The sequence below is a fragment of the Podarcis liolepis genome, assembly GCF_965112155.1.
Source record: "Podarcis liolepis genome assembly, chromosome: 14".
In the NCBI taxonomy this organism is placed as follows: Eukaryota; Metazoa; Chordata; class Lepidosauria; order Squamata; family Lacertidae; genus Podarcis; species Podarcis liolepis.
Genome location: NC_139569.1, coordinates 42,998,827 through 43,019,934, shown reverse-complemented (window position 1 = coordinate 43,019,934; position 21,108 = coordinate 42,998,827). Strand labels below are relative to the sequence as shown.

Genomic DNA, 21,108 nt, shown 5'->3' with positions numbered 1-21,108 from the left:
TGTTTTACTACAAAGGAATTTCAGAAATAGACTGGAAAGAGAAGCTGCTGAATTACAACTCATTACCAAACTTAAAACCATGAAAAGACCTGGGCTGAACAAAGACATTGGATTCTTATCTCACTATACATAACTAAACCATTTCTCACCTTCCCACCCCTTGCCTTTTCCTGTAAGACCTATTACAGTCGTTAAGAGTCGTCAAGAGGCTCTCCCAGCTATCTGCCTATCTCCCATTCCCACCACCCTTCTCAGTAACACCCCTCCCCACCTTCTCACTATATAGAAGGATCTGGCAACTTCTGTTTCAGTGTATCTGAAGAAGTGTGCATGCACACGAAAGCTCATACCAAGAACTAACTTAGTTGGTCTTTAAGGTGCTACTTGGTGGGCACGTAATTCAAGGCTTGTCTCATCCTTTTACAATACATCTATGTGACTTGTGCTCAGGATTCTGAAAGATCATCTCACCCCTTATATATAAATTTGATCACTGCTCTGCAGGCAAGGGCCTCCTACGGACACTGTCTTATCTGGTCTGTTCTGCACAATATAGAAATCTGGCCTTCAGTGTTGTGGCACCTACCCTTTGGAACTGCCTCCTATCAAATATCAGACAGTCACAGAGAGAATAAACACCATGGTGCATCTGCAGCAGCACAACCAGATGCCTTCATCTGCCCCAGCTGCAACAAAGCATGTCTCTCCTGTATCGGTCTCTACAGCCACCAGAAGGTGCTTGCTGCAACCTTGACTTCACCCTGAAAGGCGCAATCCTCCATTGTCTCCTGAGACAGATTGATGTCAGCAAACATACCCTCTTTCAACACGCCTTTTAAGCAGAGAGCTTTCCCAGTCTGCATCTGTATTGGAATTGTTTCTCGGTATTTTAATTGTTTTACCAGTTAGTGTTTGCTGCCCTGGGAAGAAGAGTGGGCTATACATGCAATTAATTGATTAATATATGTCCCTATTTAAAATCAAGTGCAGTACTTCTATTCTTCGATGGAACACAGCCATTCAGTGTCTCACAGCAGCCCTGAAGTCTGTTTTGAAATCAGCTGCAAAGTTCTAAGGTTTTCATTTCAGATATCCCTGCTCCCCCCCCCGCTCATTTTTATTCAAGCCCAGTGAAAGCTGTTGCCATAAGGATTGAAATGAATCCGCTTTAAGTTCTCCCTATAGATTTCCTGTCAACACTTCTTCACTTTCTTTGAAAGAGAAGCCTCCAGTGGAATTGTTTTGCACTTACCAGGGGTGTTATGAAATGCACTTACTTGCATCTCATAACACCATGCAGCTTGAAGAGAACAATTATCCTAGTGCCCAAAGTAATGGGTGAACGACATCTTTCGTATTTGTTTTAACCTCTGGAAACATGTTTAAAATACTTTCACATGCATATCTAGAGAAATTCATGAGGGATTGTGTCATTGAAGGCACTCGTGGACGGAGACAGTAATGTACAGTGGTGCCTTGCAAGACGAAAAGAATCCGTTCTGTGATTCTCTTCGTCTATCGTCTAGCGGTTTTTTCGTCTTGCGAAGCAAGCCCATTGACAGATTAGCGGATTAGCGCTATTAGCGGCTTTTAGCGGCTTATCTGCTGATCGGATCAGCTGATAAGTGGCTTAGCGGCTTAGAAAAAGGGGGGGGGGAGGAAAAAAAACCAGCAGGAACTCGCAAGACGTCGTCTTGCGAAGCAAGCCCATAGGAAATTCGTTTTGCGAAGCTCTTTCGTCTAGCGAGTTTTCCGTCTTGCGAGGCATTCGTCTAGCGGCTTAGAAAAAAGGGGGGGGGGGAATCCAGCAGGAACTCGCAAGACATTGTCGTCTTGCAAAGCAAGCCCATAGGAAATTCGTTTTGCGAAGCTCTTTCGTCTAGCGAGTTTTCCGTCTTGCGAGGCATTCGTCTTGCGGGGCACCACTGTATCTGAACACCAGTTGTTGGAAACCACAGGAGGAGAGCTTGCAGGTTTTCCAGAGGCATTGGTTGGCCACTGAGAACAGGATGCTAGACTAGATTAGCCACTGGCCTCATCCAGCAGTCTATTTATGTTCTTAAATAGTATGTCTTTTCTGCAGGTTTTGTAAGTATAAAAAAAAAAAGGTAAAGGACCCCTGGATGGGTAAGTCCAGTTAAAGGCAACTATGGAGTAGTGGTGCTCAACTCGCTTTCAGGCCAAGGGAGCCAGTGTTTGCCCACAGACAGCTTTCCACGTCATGTGGCCAGCAGGACTAAACTGCTGCTGGCACAATGGGACACCGTGATGGAAACCAGAGCACATGGAAATGCCATTTACCTTCCCGCCACAGTGGTACCTATTTATCTACTTGCACTGGCATGCTTTTGAATTGCTAGGTTGGCAGGAGCTGGGACAAAGCAATGGGAGCTCACCCAGTCGCAGGGATTCGAACCACCAATCTTCTGATCGGCAAGCCCAAGAGGCTCAGTGGTTTAGACCACAGCGCCACCCGCGTTTTTTAAGTGGCAGGTGTGGGTTTGGGCAGACTTCTGAAATAAAAGATTCTGAACTCTTCCTTGTCAGAATGATGATTTTTTGAGAGATAGACATACTATTGTAGACATTGCATTCAGCTCCTAGCAGGCCCATTTAAATTAAGGAACCCAAGTTAGTTATGTCCATCACTTTAAATGGATCTATTTTAAGCAGGAGTAGCAATGGCTACAAGTCACAGTTTCCACATTTTGTACAGATCCTTGGATATAGCCTTTCTGTTCTTACTGGCACCTGATCCAGCCTTTCTGAAATCAGTCGGAATAGGTTTCAAATAGGTTTTGCGTCACAAAATGTGTGTCTCACAAAAAATGTGTCTCAAATGGCAGAGATTTCTCTCCACCCCCAATGCATGTTCATAGACGTCTATAATAATTTCCACAGTACAGGATCATAGCCTTCAGAGAGGCAATGCACGAAAAAGAAGAAAACGAAAACCTGCGCCAATGTATCTTGTAGTAAAGCATTTAATAAAGTACAGTATCAGAAACAGGATTGTATTAGAAAAGTGTATTGTGAATGTAATATACTTCTGTTACATTTGCCCGTCAGCCATAGTCTTAAATAGTGAAGACACCTCAAAATACCTAAATTCTAAAAGATACTTTGAATGTTAAAAAAAATATTAATGGTGCTGCGTGGGATTACAACTGGAGATGTACAGGATACATACTTCATTCCATGGAGGTGATAAGAGAAAATGCTTGCAAGCTGTGGTCTGAAAATTGCTACTAAAATGCTGTGATAGCAAAAGCCTCCAATTGTCAGGGTACCATATTGGGCATCTGCAGTACTAATCGTGATGACTGAAATTGCTCACTTCGGCCTTTTAGCGCAAGCCACAGCCCTTCTGCACTGCAGGGTGATGAATGAGGCTGCCTCCTCTTCATAGCTGTCAACTTTGAAAATAAGGGACCAGCAGTCTCGAAAATAAGGGATCAGCAGCCAAAATAATGGATTTTCAGAGCACAGGTATGTTCAACTTCTGAGCCCCTCCGAGCCAAAGGCAGAAAGCCCAGCCAGCAGCCAAACGAAGCCTCAAGCAGTGGTTCCCACAGCGCAGCAACCCGGCAAAGGGGATGCAGCAAGGAAAACCACCGTCACCTCTCTGCTGGGAAGCGCTGAGCAAAGGCAAGTCCCCAGGCAACGCGGCCGATTTGATCGGCACAAGGCATGCAAGCTCCACCCCCCAGTCGTTCTTAGACTCATTGGGTTAGCAACGCAGCTGAGCAATGCAGCTGGGGCCTCCCTCCTCCCTGGCTGGCAGGGAGGGAGGGAGAGGAGCTGCTTCCTTTGAAACCCGGGAAATTTAAGGGACATCATCAATAAGGGACAGCAGCGGGACACGGCACTGGGATAAGGGACTTTCCTGCCAAATAAGGGACGGTTGACAGCTATGCTCCTCTTCACATTGTCATCTCACACCATGAAAAGCTGTTGCGTTTGATGCAGCCTGACTGAGCCCATGCTTAGAAACGTGCACCGAACAAAAGCAGAGGGAAATGAACCTGCCGTTGTTGGTGCAACGTTCCCTCGCCATTAAAAAGACACTGGGTTGTATCCAATGCAGTGCTAAGTCACTTAGTGGTCTCCTTGTTAACTATGCCCAGTGGTAGAGTATTTGCCTTGCATGGAGAAGGTCCCATGTTCATCCTCAGGTATCTCGGGGGGGGGGGCTGCTGCCAGTCAGAGTAGACAATACTGAACTGGACTCAGTACAAGGCAGCTTCCTGTGCTTCACTGTGTGTCAGAACAATGACATAGACCGTTTCCTGCCAGCTCTTGCAAGTTGCTAGGTCAGGGATGGATCCATTCCACACAACTGGGCTGACAAATCTAGGAAACGCCATACATGGAGCCCCATTTTGTGTTTTCCACCAGTCTTTATTCTACTTTCTCCTCTTTCTCTATTCCTTAGTAGGAACCACAAAGAACTTTGCCCTTTTATCCCTCTGTTCCCCCTCCTCTGCACACAACTTCTCTGCATCTCGACAGCTTCTGCTACAACCTTCATGCTAAGGACTTGCAAATCTGCTTCTCTAGTACAAGTCTTGCTAATTCTCCAACACATCTCCAAGTCTCTTGTTGGAAAGAAAGCCTGGGGTCATCTTTACCTCCTTCCTTCATCACCTAAAATGCAAGCAAATTCTGCTTTTTGCTTCCAGCACCTCCAGGCTAGATCGGTTTCTTTCTATATGACTAGTGAAACTATTACCTGCATCTAGCATCCTGTGGTTAATGCCACCTCCTCCTATCACCTCCTTAAATCTTTCAAGTGATGCCCTATAGCTATCTGCAATCGAGTTCATCATCCCACATCCTTCTCTTTAAAACCCACTCTTATTTCTGCCTTCCTTTGCTAAACTCAAAATTGGGCTCTTTTCTTTTCTGCCCATTATGCAAAAGCTTGTTTGTCACTACTCCTGCTCCTACGCACATCTATATTTGGTTAAAATGGGGAGCCTCTTACACCCCCTGTATCTGAGCTACATTCCTCTCCCTCTTTGGCATGCTACTCCCTATTCCCTTTATGTATCTTCTCAAAATTAACTTTTTCAGCAACCCCAGCCACACTGTCATCTGACCATTGCCATCTAGCTGTTCTTTTAGTGGGAAATTGCAGTCAGCCATAACTATGAATGAGTGCTAGTTAATGCATGAAGGGGTTAAGATCAGAGAGGTCTATTCCTAGACTCAGACCACACCATCTCACCTCCTCCTTCTCTTCTCTCACTCTATTTGCACCATGTAATCAACCAGGAAGGACTTGCCTGAGCTTGCTCCAACCTCAGACTGCTTGCTTGAAACCACCTTTCTGTATTTTGTACCCAGGAGTATTCCGCTTGTGTTCTCCTTGCGGTCGCATGGAACAACACATGAATCAGAACTTTTGATTTGGTAAGTATTTTAACCTTACTTAAGTGTGTAGTCTGTAGGGATAGAGAGAGGGACAAGCACAGTAAGCAGACGAAATGGGATATGAAAACAACCTATGTTCCCATGCTATACTGCTGCTTAACTCTGTGGCTGTTTTAAACTCCGCTGGGGAGTGTGTTAAACCCCATGTTTTGAAGCCAGGCATCCAGCCAATTCTTTTGTTAATAACCCACACGTGGGTCACACAGCTTTAATCCCCCCTCCCCACTTTTCCCCATTCCTTTTTTCTTTCCAGGTACAGTAAATCCTCTTTGGAGCCCCACATGTGTGGCCTGCACAGTGTCTAGCACATGCAAACCACTACACAACTAAAGTAGTCACCAGAATTCTACTCATAGCTGCAACAATCCCAGGAAGGCTTTAAAATGTGTGGCAACTTTCTCTTCTACAACAGGGGAATGGACTGGGTGCAGAAGTATTTTCTTTTGTCTGCCCTGATTCTTCAAACATTCAACTTCACTCAATGCCCCATAGGTTCTATTATTATAAAGTGAGAGAGGGAAAATGTCTCTATTTTGCTTTCTACACACTGTCTAATCTTATTTACTTCTAAGTTTGTTCTGGGTATAAGCTTTCATGTGCATGCACACTTCTCCAGGTATCTGAATAAGTGTGCATGCACACGAAAGTTTATACCCAGAACAAACTTAGTTGGTCTCTAAGGTGCTACTGGACAATTTTATTAATTTATTTTGACTGCATCAGACCAACACAGCTACCTACCTGAATCTTATTTACTTCTATCACGTCCTGCCTTAGTCACATTTTTTTCTGAACTCCAAAGCCCCAGATATTGTAACCTTTCCTCATGGCGGGGGGAATGTTTATGTCTTTTCTCACTTATTTCTTCTCTCTTTTAATACTCATCGAGCCATTTCCCTTGCACAACTGGAAAGCCCATGTGTTGTTGTTGTTTTATTGCATTGTTTTTTACAGTCATGATTATGGTAAATCAGTTGTTCCCCAAAGCTGTGTGCCACAACATACCACAGTAGAACCAAAACAAGAAGTTACCGGTAAGTAGTGAAATCATGAAAGTCTCCCCTGGACTCCAAATTCCCATCTGCAAAAGAGGCTGCCTGCTGCAACTCTGCATGATATCCAACTCTGGTCTTAGCTTTCCTCCCCAGCCAATCTCTGCTTCTGAAAGGGCAGATTATTCTGTCACAACAATTCAGGATATGTGATTGGATCATTCAGCTATTCCTGAGGCAGCGGCAGCAGAATAGCCTGTCCTCTGATGAAGCTGATCATTGTCTCTTTGCATGTGTCACTGGAAACAGGCATGCCTAGGGCAATTTGGAGGCACGTTCAAAATTCATTTCAGCTTTATTTTTTTTAAAAGACATGCTTCCCACACACTGCATAACTGTATCTGCTTAGGTGTAAGAGGGATATAGACCTGATAAAAGTATGCTTCATCTCTTAGACATTTGGAAAACACTGGGTTGCGTTCAACTTGACCAGGGTTTCCCAAACATGGATCTCCAGCTGTTTTTGGACTACAACTCCCATCATTCCAAGCTAGCAGGACCAGTGGTCAGGGAAGATGGGAGATGTAGTCCCGAAACAGCTGGAGACCCAAGTTTGGGAAACCCTGAAGCAGACCCACAGAACTTAACACATAAAAGTTAGCCATGCCTATTAACTTCAGTGGGTCTCCTCTGAGTAAGACTAACACTGGATACAGTCCATTGTGCTAAATGGCCATTCAATCTCCAACAAGCTTGAGGGTATAACAGCAATTTCCTTCGATGCAGGCCAAAAGTTCAAAACTTTGCATGGTCTGACTGGCAGAAGTGATGAGCAACCTATATTGATATTGAAACCTCTCATCCTAAGCACGCTTCTAATTCTAGGCTCCTCAAATGCTTTGTCTTTAAATTTCTCCTTCTCCTCCTCATAAATTAACAGCTATTTACATGTGCCATTAGGCTACTCACATCAAGAATTCCATTCTTTATACATGCAGAGAAATAACACTTATTAAAGAACTATGAAGGTGTGTTAATGACAACATTGCTGGTGGACCTGACCATAGCAATGCCGTGACAAAACAGCTCCTTCTCCCTGTAAGATCCACTTTAAAGGCTTGATGCAGTGTGTCGAACATGTAGCAGCTACTCAGTGGCACACAGACAGGGACACAATACAGAATGCACCAAACAGCGAGGAAATGGTGACATACGAATTCAAACGGGACCATCTTTGACACCAAATAATCGGAACGACAAATGGGAACCCGAATGTGAGATTTCTTCATATTTAGTTGCATCGTTTTCATCCTAATAATGCCCTTTGCAAATGCACAGATTGACATCTCTACAGAGCCACTGAATGGTGGAACAAGTTGGCGGATGCTGGGCGTGAGGGGGAAGAGATATTTTCCAAAAGCATCCGCCTTCCCTAGAGGATGTCAAAAATTAGGCTAACGGCAACATGATGCCAGCATTTTACCCTGTTGACTAGAAAGTGGGCAGCAAAAAAAACCCTGCCTTAAGTGGAATGGTTGATGCTCAGGGGAAAATGAAGATGCAGTCATAGTGGGTTGTGAACCAAGGCTTTTCACCTGGAAGAAATTCAGTACAACGCAGAGAGAATACTTTCTAATAATCTTGGGGTGAGAGGCGAGGGCAGGGAGAAAGGAGGTTGTACTAGGTGTGGGTGAAGCTCGACTAGAATTCCCTACAGCTTCAAGAGACGTCCCCTTTCCTGCTCTTTACAGGCTGCCATAGATACGTTTGATCACGTCTGCCTCTTCTTTATCCAGGATGCCCTTGTCCACGTAAGCGTCGGCTTGCTGGTCGATGAAGTCCCGCAGCTTAGAAAGATCGTAATCTGGAACACAAGAAAGGATTCATGCAGCAAGCCTCCTCTGAGTCAGCTTCTCCCAGTAAACATAACGTTTTCATTGCCAAGGGAGGGTTTAAAAAAGTTTTTGCGAAGGTTTCCTAGCGCCTTTAGAAGTCCCCAGTTCTTTTAGCACAGCACAGTGTAGCAGTGAAGCCAAACTTCAACCGTTGTCCAAACCAGAGATGGTGGTTAAGCTTCAACTCCTTAACCACACCGTGTAGCCTAATTTTGCCCGATGGTTGAGGGATAGAGACTTTAATCAGGATCCCAGGTTCAGGTGACACACTAAGTCAAACCTGGACTTAGCGGTTGTGATGTGTTGTGCTGAAAGGGCTGGGGAGGAGGAGAGGCAGTGAAGGATTTATGTATAAGCTAAACAAGCTATAGTTTAGGGCCCCACTCTCTTGGGGGCCACCCAAAAAAATTAAAGGAAAAAAAGCTGGATGTACATTTCCAAAATATAAGATAAAAAACAAAATAAAACCTACATACAGCAACAGTGTTCTGTGTTGTGTAGGCTCCTATGATGTAAGTAATGGGCCCCGCCTGCTAGCCTGCTCCCTAAAATATCACTGGTTTGCTCATTTCTATATATAGGGTGCCTACATTCTGCATGTGCAAAGGGCTTTAGATACCTATTGGGTCCATAAATTACCATATAGCATATAGGTAAAGGTAAAGGTACCCCTGACTGTTAGGTCCAGTCGCGGACGACTCTGGGGTTGCTGTGCTCATCTCGCTTTATTGGCCGAGGGAGCTGGCGTTTGTCTGCAGACAGTTTTTCTGGGCCATGTGGCCAGCATGACTAAGCTGCTTCTGGCGAACCAGAGCAGCGCACGGAAATGCTGTTTACCTTCCCACCGGAGTGGTACCTATTTATCTACTTGCACTTTGATGTGCATTCGAACTGCTAGGTTGGCAGGAGCAGGGACCAAGCAACGGGAGCTCACCCCGTCACGGGGATTCAAACCACTGACCTTCTGCTCAGCAAGTCCTAGGGTCTGTGGTTTAGATATATGTGGTTTATATACAGGATATATTCAACACAAAAACAGTGACAATTTGTTGTTGACAAAGGACAGCTGGACATATAAAGGGCCCCATTACCTTCAGTAGCTTAGGGCCTCATCAAACCTAAATCTGGCCCTGCAAATGCCTCTTCAGAGCACACCTGCACAGTCTCTGTAAGCCACAGTCTGGCTTCCCATGACAGGTGAATGCAGCATGTGGGATGTAACCCTACATTAATTTCCAGCCTAGAAATTGGCAGGACTCCCCTTCAATTTGTATATTCAGATCAGCGTACTGTGAAAATATCTGCAAACACAAAAGATAATGACCAAGCCATCACATTTCACAGCACTCGCTTTCCAGGGCCGTTTAGAGAAACCGGATAATTGCTCAGCTCATTTGTCTGAATTGAATGTGAAAAAGGCCCCCCTGTCACTTAGTTCACATTCATTGCAGCATTCGGCCCAACATTCCAGATGACAGGGGCAAATATATGTGGAATAAGGTCTTTGCAAATTTGCAGATTACGGCTAATTTGGTAAATATGTTTCACGGCACTCTAATAATTAACAGACAAAGCATGTCGCTTATCTCTGTTAAGTTTGGTGGAAAAGTATTGGAATGGGCACATTAACAAAAAACAGCAATATCTTCCCATCTGCTGTCTCAATTAACACTGATGCCTAAGGAACACTGTTGTACCATTTCCCCAGGCGCGATCGCAGAGCTTTTCAGATTAATAATTCAAATACCATTGCCAAGTTTGTACTTGCTGTGCCATCTCATATCGCTCTCCCCTTCCTCCCTTCATTGAGTCTCCTTTCAGATTTTCTTCTATTAACTCTATACGAATCTACACTAGCATCACATACGAATATTACACACTTCTCAGAATTGTGTGCTCAAGTCTTTGATTTCATTTTGTTCCAGTTTTGTTTAATGGAACGATTAACGTTTGTGCAACAGATCTGTGGTCAAATGTTTGTGGGGCACGGAGACCTAAGTCTGCAGGCAGATGCAAAACAGCACAAATCTAAATGCTGGCAGCCCAGTACCTTGAAATGAGAGTTATTTAGGGTGCAATGTTACAGCAACAGCTGCTTCCCATTGGGTCTGGTAGGGCAGAAGGGAGGGAGACCAAACGGTAGGTGGAGCTGGAGTCAATGACAGGCAGAGCCTTTCCCCTGATTGGTTGTAAGCCAGAACTCAGGCAGATGGGACCTGCTGAGCTTGGTGGGAAAATTGCCCTGATAAGCCAGCCTCCAGTCCAATCCTATATACATATTCACCTGGAGTAAGCCTTATTGAACTCAAGGGAGCCTAGCTCAGAGCAGGCATGCCTAGGACGACACTATCAATGTATGAGATAATTTTCTTTATTTTTCTTTAAATTAAACCATCTATCTACCTGCATATAATTAAAAAACCCCCACCATGAAATCAAGGTAACAAACTTTTTATAAAAGAATGGAAATGGTTTATGGAATATTTACAAACAAACTGTAAACAGATAAGAACATTGGCAGGATTATTGTAATAACCTGCAGTTTTATAAGAATATATATTTAAAGTAGATGAATAAATGAGCAAATTAAGTTAATTTGGATATGCAGAAAATATTAAAAAATAAATTTATGGAACCATAGAAATAGGGGGAAGGAAGTCAAGTTCTGAAATGTTAAAATGAATGTAAAAATATTGAAATGTATAAAACTGAATATCAATGTGTGTGTGATATATATATATATATGTGTGTGTGTGTGTGTGTGTGTGTGTGTGTGTGTGTAAATAACATGGTACATAATTTCCGTTGTACAAATGTAGGTAGAGAACAACCTTAATTTCATTTCTTGAAAGGAATGTTTCTTATTTATGCCAGCAAATCAGCCCATAGAGTCAGTGGCGTAGTGTGAGGTGAGCAGAGGGGCGGTTGCCCCGTGCTCAAAATCACAAAAGAGTTTCTCCCACTCTACCTTCTTTCTTTCCTTGCTTGTTGTGCTTCTTTAGCCATTCTATGTTCTTTCTGATGGCTTCCAAATATGCCTCTGCTTTCCCTTCAAGAGCAAGAGAAAAGAGAAATGAAATTATTTAGGACCAAGTCCAAATATTCAGGGTAGCTATAGGCAAATAGAGATGGGGGTGGGAATCATTTTGGTTCTCGTTTAAAGCGAAATATACCAAATCCACTTTCCAATCTGAGATCTAAAACACAACTATCCTTCGAAATTCACACTTACAGTGATACCTTGGGTTATGTACTTAATTCGTTCTGGAGGTCCATACTTAACCTGAAACTGTTCTTAACCTGAGGTACCACTTTAGCTAATGGGGCCTCCCGCTGCCGCCGTGCCGCCGGGAGCACGATTTCTGTTCTCATCCTGAAGCAAAGTTCTTAACCCGAGGTACTATTTCTGGGTTAGCGGAGTCTGTAACCTGAAGCGTATGTAACCCGAGGTACCACTGTATATGAATTTTATGATGCAGTTCTCCAACCAAATGAAATGTTCACAAAAAGGCCTATTTTAGGGGGAAGTTATGCATAAAAATGAACTAATATTATTAACAACGCATTTATTACGCACCGTTCATCATAAGTTCCTAGGGCAGGTTACTACAATCTAAAACACAATGTTAAAGATAACTTGTAAGGACTATAACTTTAAAAAAAACTTATTACAATAAAATGAAATAAAAAGGGTGGGTCCTGAAAAATAACATACAAAAATGCATCAGATTAGGAGAAATTGCTTCCAAAATTTGTACGTGAATCAGAACTGCATACAAAAGCATGTTTAATTATGAAAATGCTGAAGAATTTTCATGAGGATTTTAAAAGAAGCAAATTGCTGTAGAAATGTGGAGTACTGAGTTTACAATTGGAAAAACAAACAGAACTGAGAAAACTGTGACTAGTAGATCTAACTGTTCTTATATGCAATGATTCATTACAGCTTGTCTTGAACACAATCTATCATTAGAATTTGGGAAGGTACATTTTAAAAGGAACTAGCTCTAGTTCAAGTTCAACGTGCCCAAAAGGAAACATCCCAGTTCATATTTGCTCCTTTACGAAAAGAACTAGTTTGTTTCACAGTCAGTTCAAATTTACCCACATAACCCTTGGCATGCACCCCCCCCCCCAAAAAATCAGCATTCAGAATGTTACAAGCTGCTGCGCAATATAGACTAAGAAAACGTCAAAACACACACAAAGTGGAATGTAAATTATATAATTTAATTTCTCCTCCCCCAAATTATGATTTTAAGCTTAAAGGTCTAAAGAGTCTCAATAATAAAACTAAACAAATACCCACACACACGTAGAAGAAAATGAACTGGAAGATGAACTCATTCCAAGTTCTACCCCTAAAATGAACTAATTCACACTCCTATCGCTCGGCAAGAATAGGAACTTACTTTCGGGGACAGTTCAGAGAATTTTGAACTAATTTGGTGAATTTATTAAACCAAACCAGTCAGTTCCAAACACTGTTCTTAAGCTTGCAGCATGGGTTGGGGAGCAACACTGAGATGGGTCTCAGTGCCATAGTCCACCCAGGGCCTCCTCATTTGCCCATCCTGCCTCTGGCTGTACCATGGCCTTTTGGTTGGACCAATGTCATCACTAAGAGCATAAGAACACAAGAAAGGCCCTGCTGGGGCAGACCAAGGACCCATCTACTCCAGCATTCTGCTCACATGGCCAACCAGATGTCTATGAAAAGCCCCCAAGCAGGACCTCAATGGAACCATGTGCTTCAACTCATGACCCCCAGCATTCAGAGGCATACTCCCTCCAGCAGTGGAGGCAGAGAGAACACAGCCCTTGTGAATGGGGTAACTGTGCCCCTGAAGGACCAGGTGTGCAGCTTGGGAGTCATTCGGGGCTCATAGCTGTCCATGGAGGCGCAGGTCAATTCTGTGTCCCGGGCAGCTGTCTACCACCTCCACCTGGTACGCAGGCTGAGACCCTACCTGCCCACGGACTGTCTTGCCAGAGTGGTGCATGCTCTGGTTATCTCCTGCTTGGACTAATGCAATGTGATGTGCGTGGGCTACCTTTGAAGGTGACTTGGAAACTATAGCTAATCCAGAATGTGGCTGCAAGACTGGGAGTGGCTGCAGGGACCATATAACACCGGTCTTGAAGGATCTGCACTGGCTCACAGTACGTTTCTGAGCACAATTCAAAGTGTTGGTGCTGACCTTAAAAGCCCTATATAGCCTCAGCCCAGTATACCTGAAGGAGCGTCTCCAACCCCATTGTTCTATCCGGACTCTGAGGTCCACCTTCGAGGGCCTTCTGATGGTTCGCTGACTGCGAGAAGTGAGGTTACAGGAAACCAGGCAGAGGGCCTTCTTGGTGGTGGCGCCTGGCCTGTGCAGCGCCCTCCCATCAGATGTCAAGGAAATAAGCAACTATCTGACTTTTAGAAGGCATCTGAAGGAAGCCCTGTTTAGGGAGGTTTTTAATGTTTGATGTTTTATTCTGTTTTAATATTCTGTTGGGAGCTGCCCAGAGTGGCTGGGGAAACTCAGCCCGATGGGCGGTGTATAAGTAAACTATTCTTATTCTTGTACAGTTGCTGGGAATACCTCTCTGAGAGGTAAACTTCAGTGCCCGGGATTCTCTGAGGGAAAGAAGGTGGGTCAGACGTTTGGCAGCTGCCTGAAGTTGCCCAGTGGTGCCCTGGGCCTGGCAGAGAGAGCGTTCCTGGAGCCCAGAGCCCATTGGCTCCAGTTCTTGGCCAGGCTCTGACCTCACAACCACCTGTGGAATCCTGGGGAATGTTTTGTTTCCCAGGAGGCCAGGCGAGTTATTTGAAAGGATCCCTGGGTCAGTTGAAAGCCCAGCCAGTTGGTTCAGTTAGCAGCCATTCAGATCACTTCTTCTGTTCTTGTCTTGAAAGCTGTTCAGGTGGATTGACTGCCTTTCTGGACATCCTCTGTTTTCTACCCCGATGGCACAATGTCCCGCTGGTTGCGCAGAAGGTAAAGTCATGGGAAAGAGGGGAGACATCCTGAAGATTCATGTCCCCACCACATGCCCAGTTTTTAAAGATGCTCCTTGGACCAAGGACCTTGGTTATTTGACCATTGCAGGTATCATGCTGGGTGTTACGTGAGCCAGTAATTTTCCCAGGGAGTTTTCTGATTAGTTTTCTGAGTTTTCTTTTTTTGTCACCATCCAAATTGCAGCAGAATTACCATCCTCCTATCCCAAATATTCAGGAGAATGCTCGCCCAACCCCAATCCCACCGCCCACAAATAGGATGGTTCCCAGTACGTTTCTGAGCACAATTGAAAGTGTTGATGCTGACCGCTAAAGCCCTAAATGTCCTCAGCCCAGTCTCCGCCCCCATCGTTCAGCCCAGACACAGAGGTCCAGCTCTGAGGGCCTTCTGGCGGTTCCCTCATTGTGAGAAGTGAAGTTACAGAGAACCAGGAAGAGGGCCTTCTCGGTAGTGGCGCCCGCCCTGTGGAACACCCTCCCACCAGATGTCAAGGAAATAAACAACGATCTGACTTTTAGAAGACATCTGAAGGCAGCCCTGTTTAGGGAAGTTTTTAATGTTTTATGTTTTATTGTATTTTTAATATTTTGTTGGAAGCTGCCCAGAGTGGCTGGGGCAGCCCAGTCAGATGGGCAGAATATAAACAATAAAATAATTATGATTAGTAGTAGTAACAACAACAACAACAACAACAACAACAACAACAACAACAACAGAGAGCCTTAACAGAAGAAGAGCCCTGCAAGATCAGGCCAGGAGCCCATCTTTCCACCAGATGCCTCTAGAAAGTCTGCAGGTGGGACCTCAATGCAACAGTGCTCTTCCCACTGAGCATAACAGCCCTATCTTCTCCCCTCTATCAGCTCTCCACAAGTGCAGTCCACAGGTGTGCATGGGAGCAGGAGCTGCTTAGAAAGTGAAGCCATAGCATGCAAAGTTGAAGAGGAGAGAAGGAAAGAGTCAGGCAGCAAACAACAGACAGGGCGTTAGAAAAAGGGGAGAAAGAATAGTGGGAGCCGTGACTTAAATTAGTGCTTAAAATTCTATACTGCCGTGAGTCATTGTGTCTACAGGGCAACCAGGACAAAAGGTAACCTAATGTGGTCTCCAGTGGAATATAATAGTTTAATGGATTCTGATCGCTTAACTTTGCTGGAGCTTCACAGATGAAATCTGGTCCCATTTGATCTGTGTGGCTCATTCCCTCAAGAGCCGGTAATTTGAAGAACAGGTGAATTAAGCGCTAGCAGTGGGATAATATTTTTTTGTTTCGAAGAGCATAGAAAACCACGCTATGGTGAAGAATGCAACAGCCCAACTCCCTCCGATTTATTATCATGCAAGTCCAGTGAATTCAATAGGGGTTGTGAATTAAATGGGAGTAGAGTTGAACATATGTGGTGAATTAGCTTTAAATAAAGTATGTATTTACCGCTTCAGTGTCACCCAGGAGGATCTTTTGGTTTTTATGTCAATTTTCCGCCAGCAGATGTCAAACCTGCTATTCCAGAAATAAAGGCTAATTCCTGGGTTGCTGCTATTAAAATGCATAGCCAATTGGCAGCAGAATATATATAATTAGTCTCGACCCGTAGCAAATCATTTGAAATACGTATGGTATTCTGGTTAACTCTGTCAACTTTGCTTAATTAGGATGTAGACTACATACATGAAATTTCCATATATATTTTTTAAAAAACAAATCTATGGTTTAAACAAATTAACAATATTCTGATCCTGGCGTACAAGACAGTCACTCAAAAGGAAGAAAGAAAAGCAGTTATTCACGAATCGGGTCCTCTCTTAAAGAGGGCATGTATTGTGGTGAGACCTGGACAGCCAACACCCTGTGTTGTGGGTGAGTACGATTGGTCAGCCACAAGACCTGATTGGTAGGTGCCTCAAAGCTGGGTGCAATCTGGCCAATGGGACGCAGTCCAAATGGTTTGAGGGACCTATTTATGCCCATGCACGTGACCCAGAGCTTCCTCTTTCGGCGCGTGCATTCGGAACACCCACCCACCTCTCCCTATATTTAGGCCTGTGCGCTTGACCTTGCTATGCTGTCATGTGTCGTCTGTCATTGGGACAGGGGCACAGCAGGAATTTTCCCCACTTGGCTGATTGGCTGTTGCCATTTTGGTTTTGCCTGCCACGTAGCAAATCGTCACAACTTGTAAGGTTGTGGATAGGCTCTGGTTCAGGTGATAGGGATGGGAGAACGTTCTCGCCATCCTTATGTGAAGGGTATTCCGTTAAAGGAATCCAGGGACTCGATGGTGTGGTCAACCCCTGAGAGGAGGTTGTGCCTGTGCCTGAGTCCAGGGGGACATCTGGGTGGTGGAGTTAGCCTGTGCCCGGCTTTCCGCTTATCCAGGTGTTCACCCTTGGCTGACCTATGCTGGAACCTGGGTCAGCACTACCTGCATGGCAGGGAGCTAGTCCAGGGTTCTGCAACCTTTAAGACAAAAAAGAGCCACTTGGACCCGTTTCCGAAGAAAAAACAACAACTGGGAGCCACAAAACCATTGCGACATTTAAAACAAATATATCTCCGGAGCCACGATCTGACAGCGGGCGGGAAGGTGACGTCGGGAGTGTGCGTGACTTACGCACGCACCGCCCCCATGTGACGTCACAGCCAGTACATCGCCCGCCACAGTGAGGAGTGTCGGGGCACACAATGCGCCTCCTCCCCTCGCTAGTATCCGCCCCGGAGCCGCAGCAAAGATGTAAAAGAGCCACATGCGGCTCCGGAGCCGCGGGTTGCAGACCCCTGAGCTAGTCGAACCAGAGCCTATGCAACCAGTCACTTTCTGTAATCAATAAAGTTGTGGCCTAAATTCTGCCAAAAATCAAACCAAAATTTGAGTCATGTGTGAATTTATTTAGGGGGGAGGTTTCTGGGTCTGAACATGCCTCTATTATTTGGTGAGTGAAGCTTTGAGGGCAGAGAGTTGCATAGGTCTTCTGAATGGCCACTATGCTTTCCCCAGAATGCCTTGGGTGGAGTGTGGTTCTGGGGCATTCAGAGGGGGGGATGGCAGCTGTTATCCCCCCACTCAAATATCCCAGAGTAGACTTCTTCAGCACGAGACCCTCCAGATATTGTTGGCAGAAGCTACTTGCTGGGTGGGGGGGAGAGGTTATGCAAACTTTGTGGCAGATGAGTCGTCCTTGTTTACTGGGAGCGGGAAGGGAAGGTCAAGCTGGTGGGCAGGTCAGCACATGGCAAACTCGCCAGCAGGCATGCCAGCTTGCTCTTACGGGTACGTTTGCACCACGATGACCTCCCTGCCACCTCTAACTCTCTGCAAGCAACAGCGAGTCACCTGCTGCAAAATTTGCATAGCAGTTCCACCCCAGAATGGAAACTGCTTCTAACTGGTTGACGGCAGCTCCCATCAAGCACCAGACTCTTAACCTCAGGGGTTCGAGCCTGAAGTTGGGCCAAAGATTCATGCATTGCAGCAGGTTGAACTAAATGACCCTTGTGGTCCCTTCCAGCTCTACAATTCTATGACCATTGGCTGTGCTAGCTGGGTCTGATGGGATTTGGAGTCCAACAACATTCGGAGGGCACCAGGTTGGGAACCTAGAATGTCCTAGAATGTCTCCTGGATAAAGTGAGGGAGAGAAATTTTGGCCGCCAGCCACCAACCACCAAGAGGGATGCAGCTACTTTTTTGTGGCAAGGGTTATAAAACCGAGTAGAAAGGGAAACACAACAACAAAGGTCTGTTGCAGGGGTCAGCAACCTTTTTCAGCCATGGGCCAGTCCACTGTCCCTCAGACCATGTGGTATTTTTTTTGGGGGGGGGGGGAAATGAACGAATTCCTTTGCTCCACAAATAACCCAGAGATGCATTTTAAACAAAAGCACACATTCTACTCATGTAAAAACAGACCGTCCATGGGCCGGATTTAGAAGGCGATTGGGCCAGATCCGGCACCCCGGCCTTAGGCTGCCTACCCCTGGTCTGTTGCAATTATAAGCTGATTATTATTTTTTGCACACACCCCTCCCAAAAGATTGGTCAAAGTGCCCCCCACTCCTGACACCTGCAAATGGAGGAGCATTATTTTTGTATGAGGGCAGGGAATAAATTGTATCATCGTCAAAATCGCACATCAGACATCACTGCCAAGTTTCTGTTTAGCCATTCACTACATACAAGTTTGCGCAAGTGGTGATGTGGAGAAGGGATGTTGAAAGCCTCCACCTCATCCATCATATGGGCACTTTGTTCTGAGCCATTCAGCGGGCAGCATTATGCACTGGAAATCGACTTGCAGACGTTGGTTTTTTACAGCACCTCTCATGTTACAGACCAATCAATATGCCCGGCCCAGACTATTGAGCTCACTAATGATTTTACGTTCTTAAAAAGGGATAGATGCAATTAGGTGAAAATCTTTAGCTATAGTGGTGCACTGAATGTATTGAATTTAGGTCGCAAAAGTAGCATTCGAGTCTGAAAGAAAAAATAAAGGACGCTAATTGCTCCGAATTCAGTATATCAACCCCAGTTATACTGCGTTGCTTAGACCAGAGGCTCAGCATTGCTTTCCTGTTTCCTTCTGTTTAGGGCTAAAAGCATTAATCAATCATTTGATGTGATAATCTTATGGCTGATTTATTGTTCACGTTTGTGACCTGCTCTCCAAGGAACTCAGCACAGTTACTATATGTGAGGCCATTTACTCATTGCAACAGCCTCATGTCGTTGCTTGGGCACTGACAGCTGCCCAGTCAGACCTGAGAAATGGAAACCACAGGCAAGGGGTTGGAACCAGTCGATACTGCTGTTCTCCAGGCAAAGTCCCACCCTGACATGGAAGACTTTGAGCTCAGTCAAAGGTGTGATGCAGCAGCCAAAAAAAGCTCCTGCAATTATAGGATGCATCAACAGAAGTATCTTGTACAGATCAAGGGAAGTAATAAAAAAGGTAAAGGGACCCCTGACCACTAGGTTCAGTCGTGACCAACTCTGGGGTTGCGGCGCTCATCTTGCTTTATTGGCCGAGGGAGCTAGCATACAGCTTCCGGGTCATGTGGCCAGCATGACTAAGCCGCTTCAGGCAAACCAGAGCAGCGCACAGAAACACTGTTTACCTTCCCGCTGGAGCGGTACCTATTTATCTACTTGCACTTTGATGTGCTTTTGAACTGCTAGGTTGGCAGGAGCAGGGACTGAGCAACGGGAGCTCACCCCGTCATGGGGATTCGAACCGCCGACCTTCTGATCAGCAAGTCCTAGGCTCTGTGGTTTAATCCACAGCGCCACCCGCTTCCGCTCTATTCTACCTTGGTCAGACCCCATCTTCAAGTACCATGTCCAGTTCTGGGTGCCACAATTTAAGAAGGATATTGACAAGCAGAGGAGGGTGACCAAGTTGATAAATGGTCTGGATAGCAAGCCTTATGAGGAACACTTGAGGGCGTTGAGGATGTCTAAGCCTGGAGAAGAGATGACTGAGAGGTGATATGATAGACATCTTCAAATATCTGAAGGGCTGTGACACGGATGATGGAGCCAGCTTGTTTTCTGCTGGTCCGGAAGGTAGGGCCCAAACCGATAGAGATTCAGACTAAACATTAGCAAGAACCTTCTCTGATGGCAAGAGTTGTTCGACTGTAGAATGGACTCCCTTGGAAGCTGTGAACTCTTCTTCACTGGAGATTCTCAAACAGAGTTTGGATGGCCATCTGTCAGGGATTCTTTAGCTGTGACTCCTACATTGCAGGGGGTTAGACTGGATGGCCTCTGGGGGATCCCTTCCAATTCTACAATTATATTCTTTTATGATTCTATACTGGTAGGGATGCGCCTTGAGGCTCTGCTTCTAGGCTTCCTATAGGCATCTTGTCGGCCACTGTTAAGAGACAAGGATGCAGGGCTTTTTTAATGTATGGTCTTTGGCAACCAGCCACAACAATAATTTTATTACATAAGGTTTTGAAGACACATGCCGGAAAAACCCCGGGGGCTGGATCTGACAACGGCAGCAGCAAGGACAGGAACCTCTCCTTACCTTTGGGCTCCTCGTCGTTTCCTGTGTTTTGTTCTTCGGCTTTTGTCGAATCCTTCAGTGTTTCGTATTCTTTTTCCATCTTCGCTGCTGCGGCTTTTGTGCTGTCGACCTCTTCGGTGCTCTTGTCTGCGGGGGGGGGGGGGGTTGGGGTTGAAAGCAGAAGGTTTCCCTGTATCATCTCAACCGCATCATTTCCTGAAAGCACACCAGCTCACCCTTACGCACCGGGTGGAATTGGAAGCGCCGTTTGGCTGACTTCTTTCTGCCAGGAGTACATTAGGGCTGTGTACACACCGTGCATTTAGAACGTAGTCAAAGCACATGGCTAGAGTTCCCAGGTTCTTTGGGGGAAGTCAAGCATTTTAAAGGCGCTTTAACTTTATCTTGTGTCCACAGCCCTATTTTACAGAGGACACCTCTCTCTTTAAAGGGCTTTTTCATCAAAGTCTTGCTTAAAGATAAAGAAACTTCAGAACGGAGAGTGGGGGCTGAAATTGCCCATCAACAATGAGTAGTCCCCAGTCTTAGTAGGCATGGCAGCCACCTGGTCGGCCTCCCTCACTTTGGTGAGGCAGATTGTGTTTCTATTTAAACTACAGTAGTACCTCGGGTTAAGTACTTTATTCGTTCCGGAGGTCTGTCCTTAACCTGAAACTGTTCTTAACCTGAAGCACCACTTTAGCTAATGGGGCCTCCTGCTGCCGCCATGCTGCCGCTGCATGATTTCTATTGTCATCC

At 45.3% G+C, this 21,108-nt stretch overlaps 1 protein-coding gene and 1 long non-coding RNA gene across 2 annotated transcripts in view; one reads left to right on the top strand and one right to left on the bottom strand.

The window, feature by feature from the left end:
* Nucleotides 1-21,108, top strand: part of LOC310693687 — a 65,385-nt gene that overhangs the window by 29,780 nt on the left and 14,497 nt on the right. The window contains exon 3 of the long non-coding RNA XR_014519328.1: nt 14,136-14,310. This is a non-coding gene — a long non-coding RNA (uncharacterized lncRNA). The remainder of the gene's footprint in view (nt 1-14,135; nt 14,311-21,108) is intronic.
* The window catches only part of SCG3 (secretogranin III), a 51,807-nt gene continuing 33,829 nt past the window's right edge, over nt 3,131-21,108 (bottom strand). The window contains exons 10-12 of the mRNA XM_083475890.1: nt 20,371-20,496; nt 11,292-11,372; nt 3,131-8,292 (exon numbers count right to left, since the gene is read on the bottom strand). Coding sequence (XP_083332016.1) covers nt 8,174-8,292; nt 11,292-11,372; nt 20,371-20,496 — 326 coding nt within the window. The 3' untranslated portion in view covers nt 3,131-8,173. The remainder of the gene's footprint in view (nt 8,293-11,291; nt 11,373-20,370; nt 20,497-21,108) is intronic.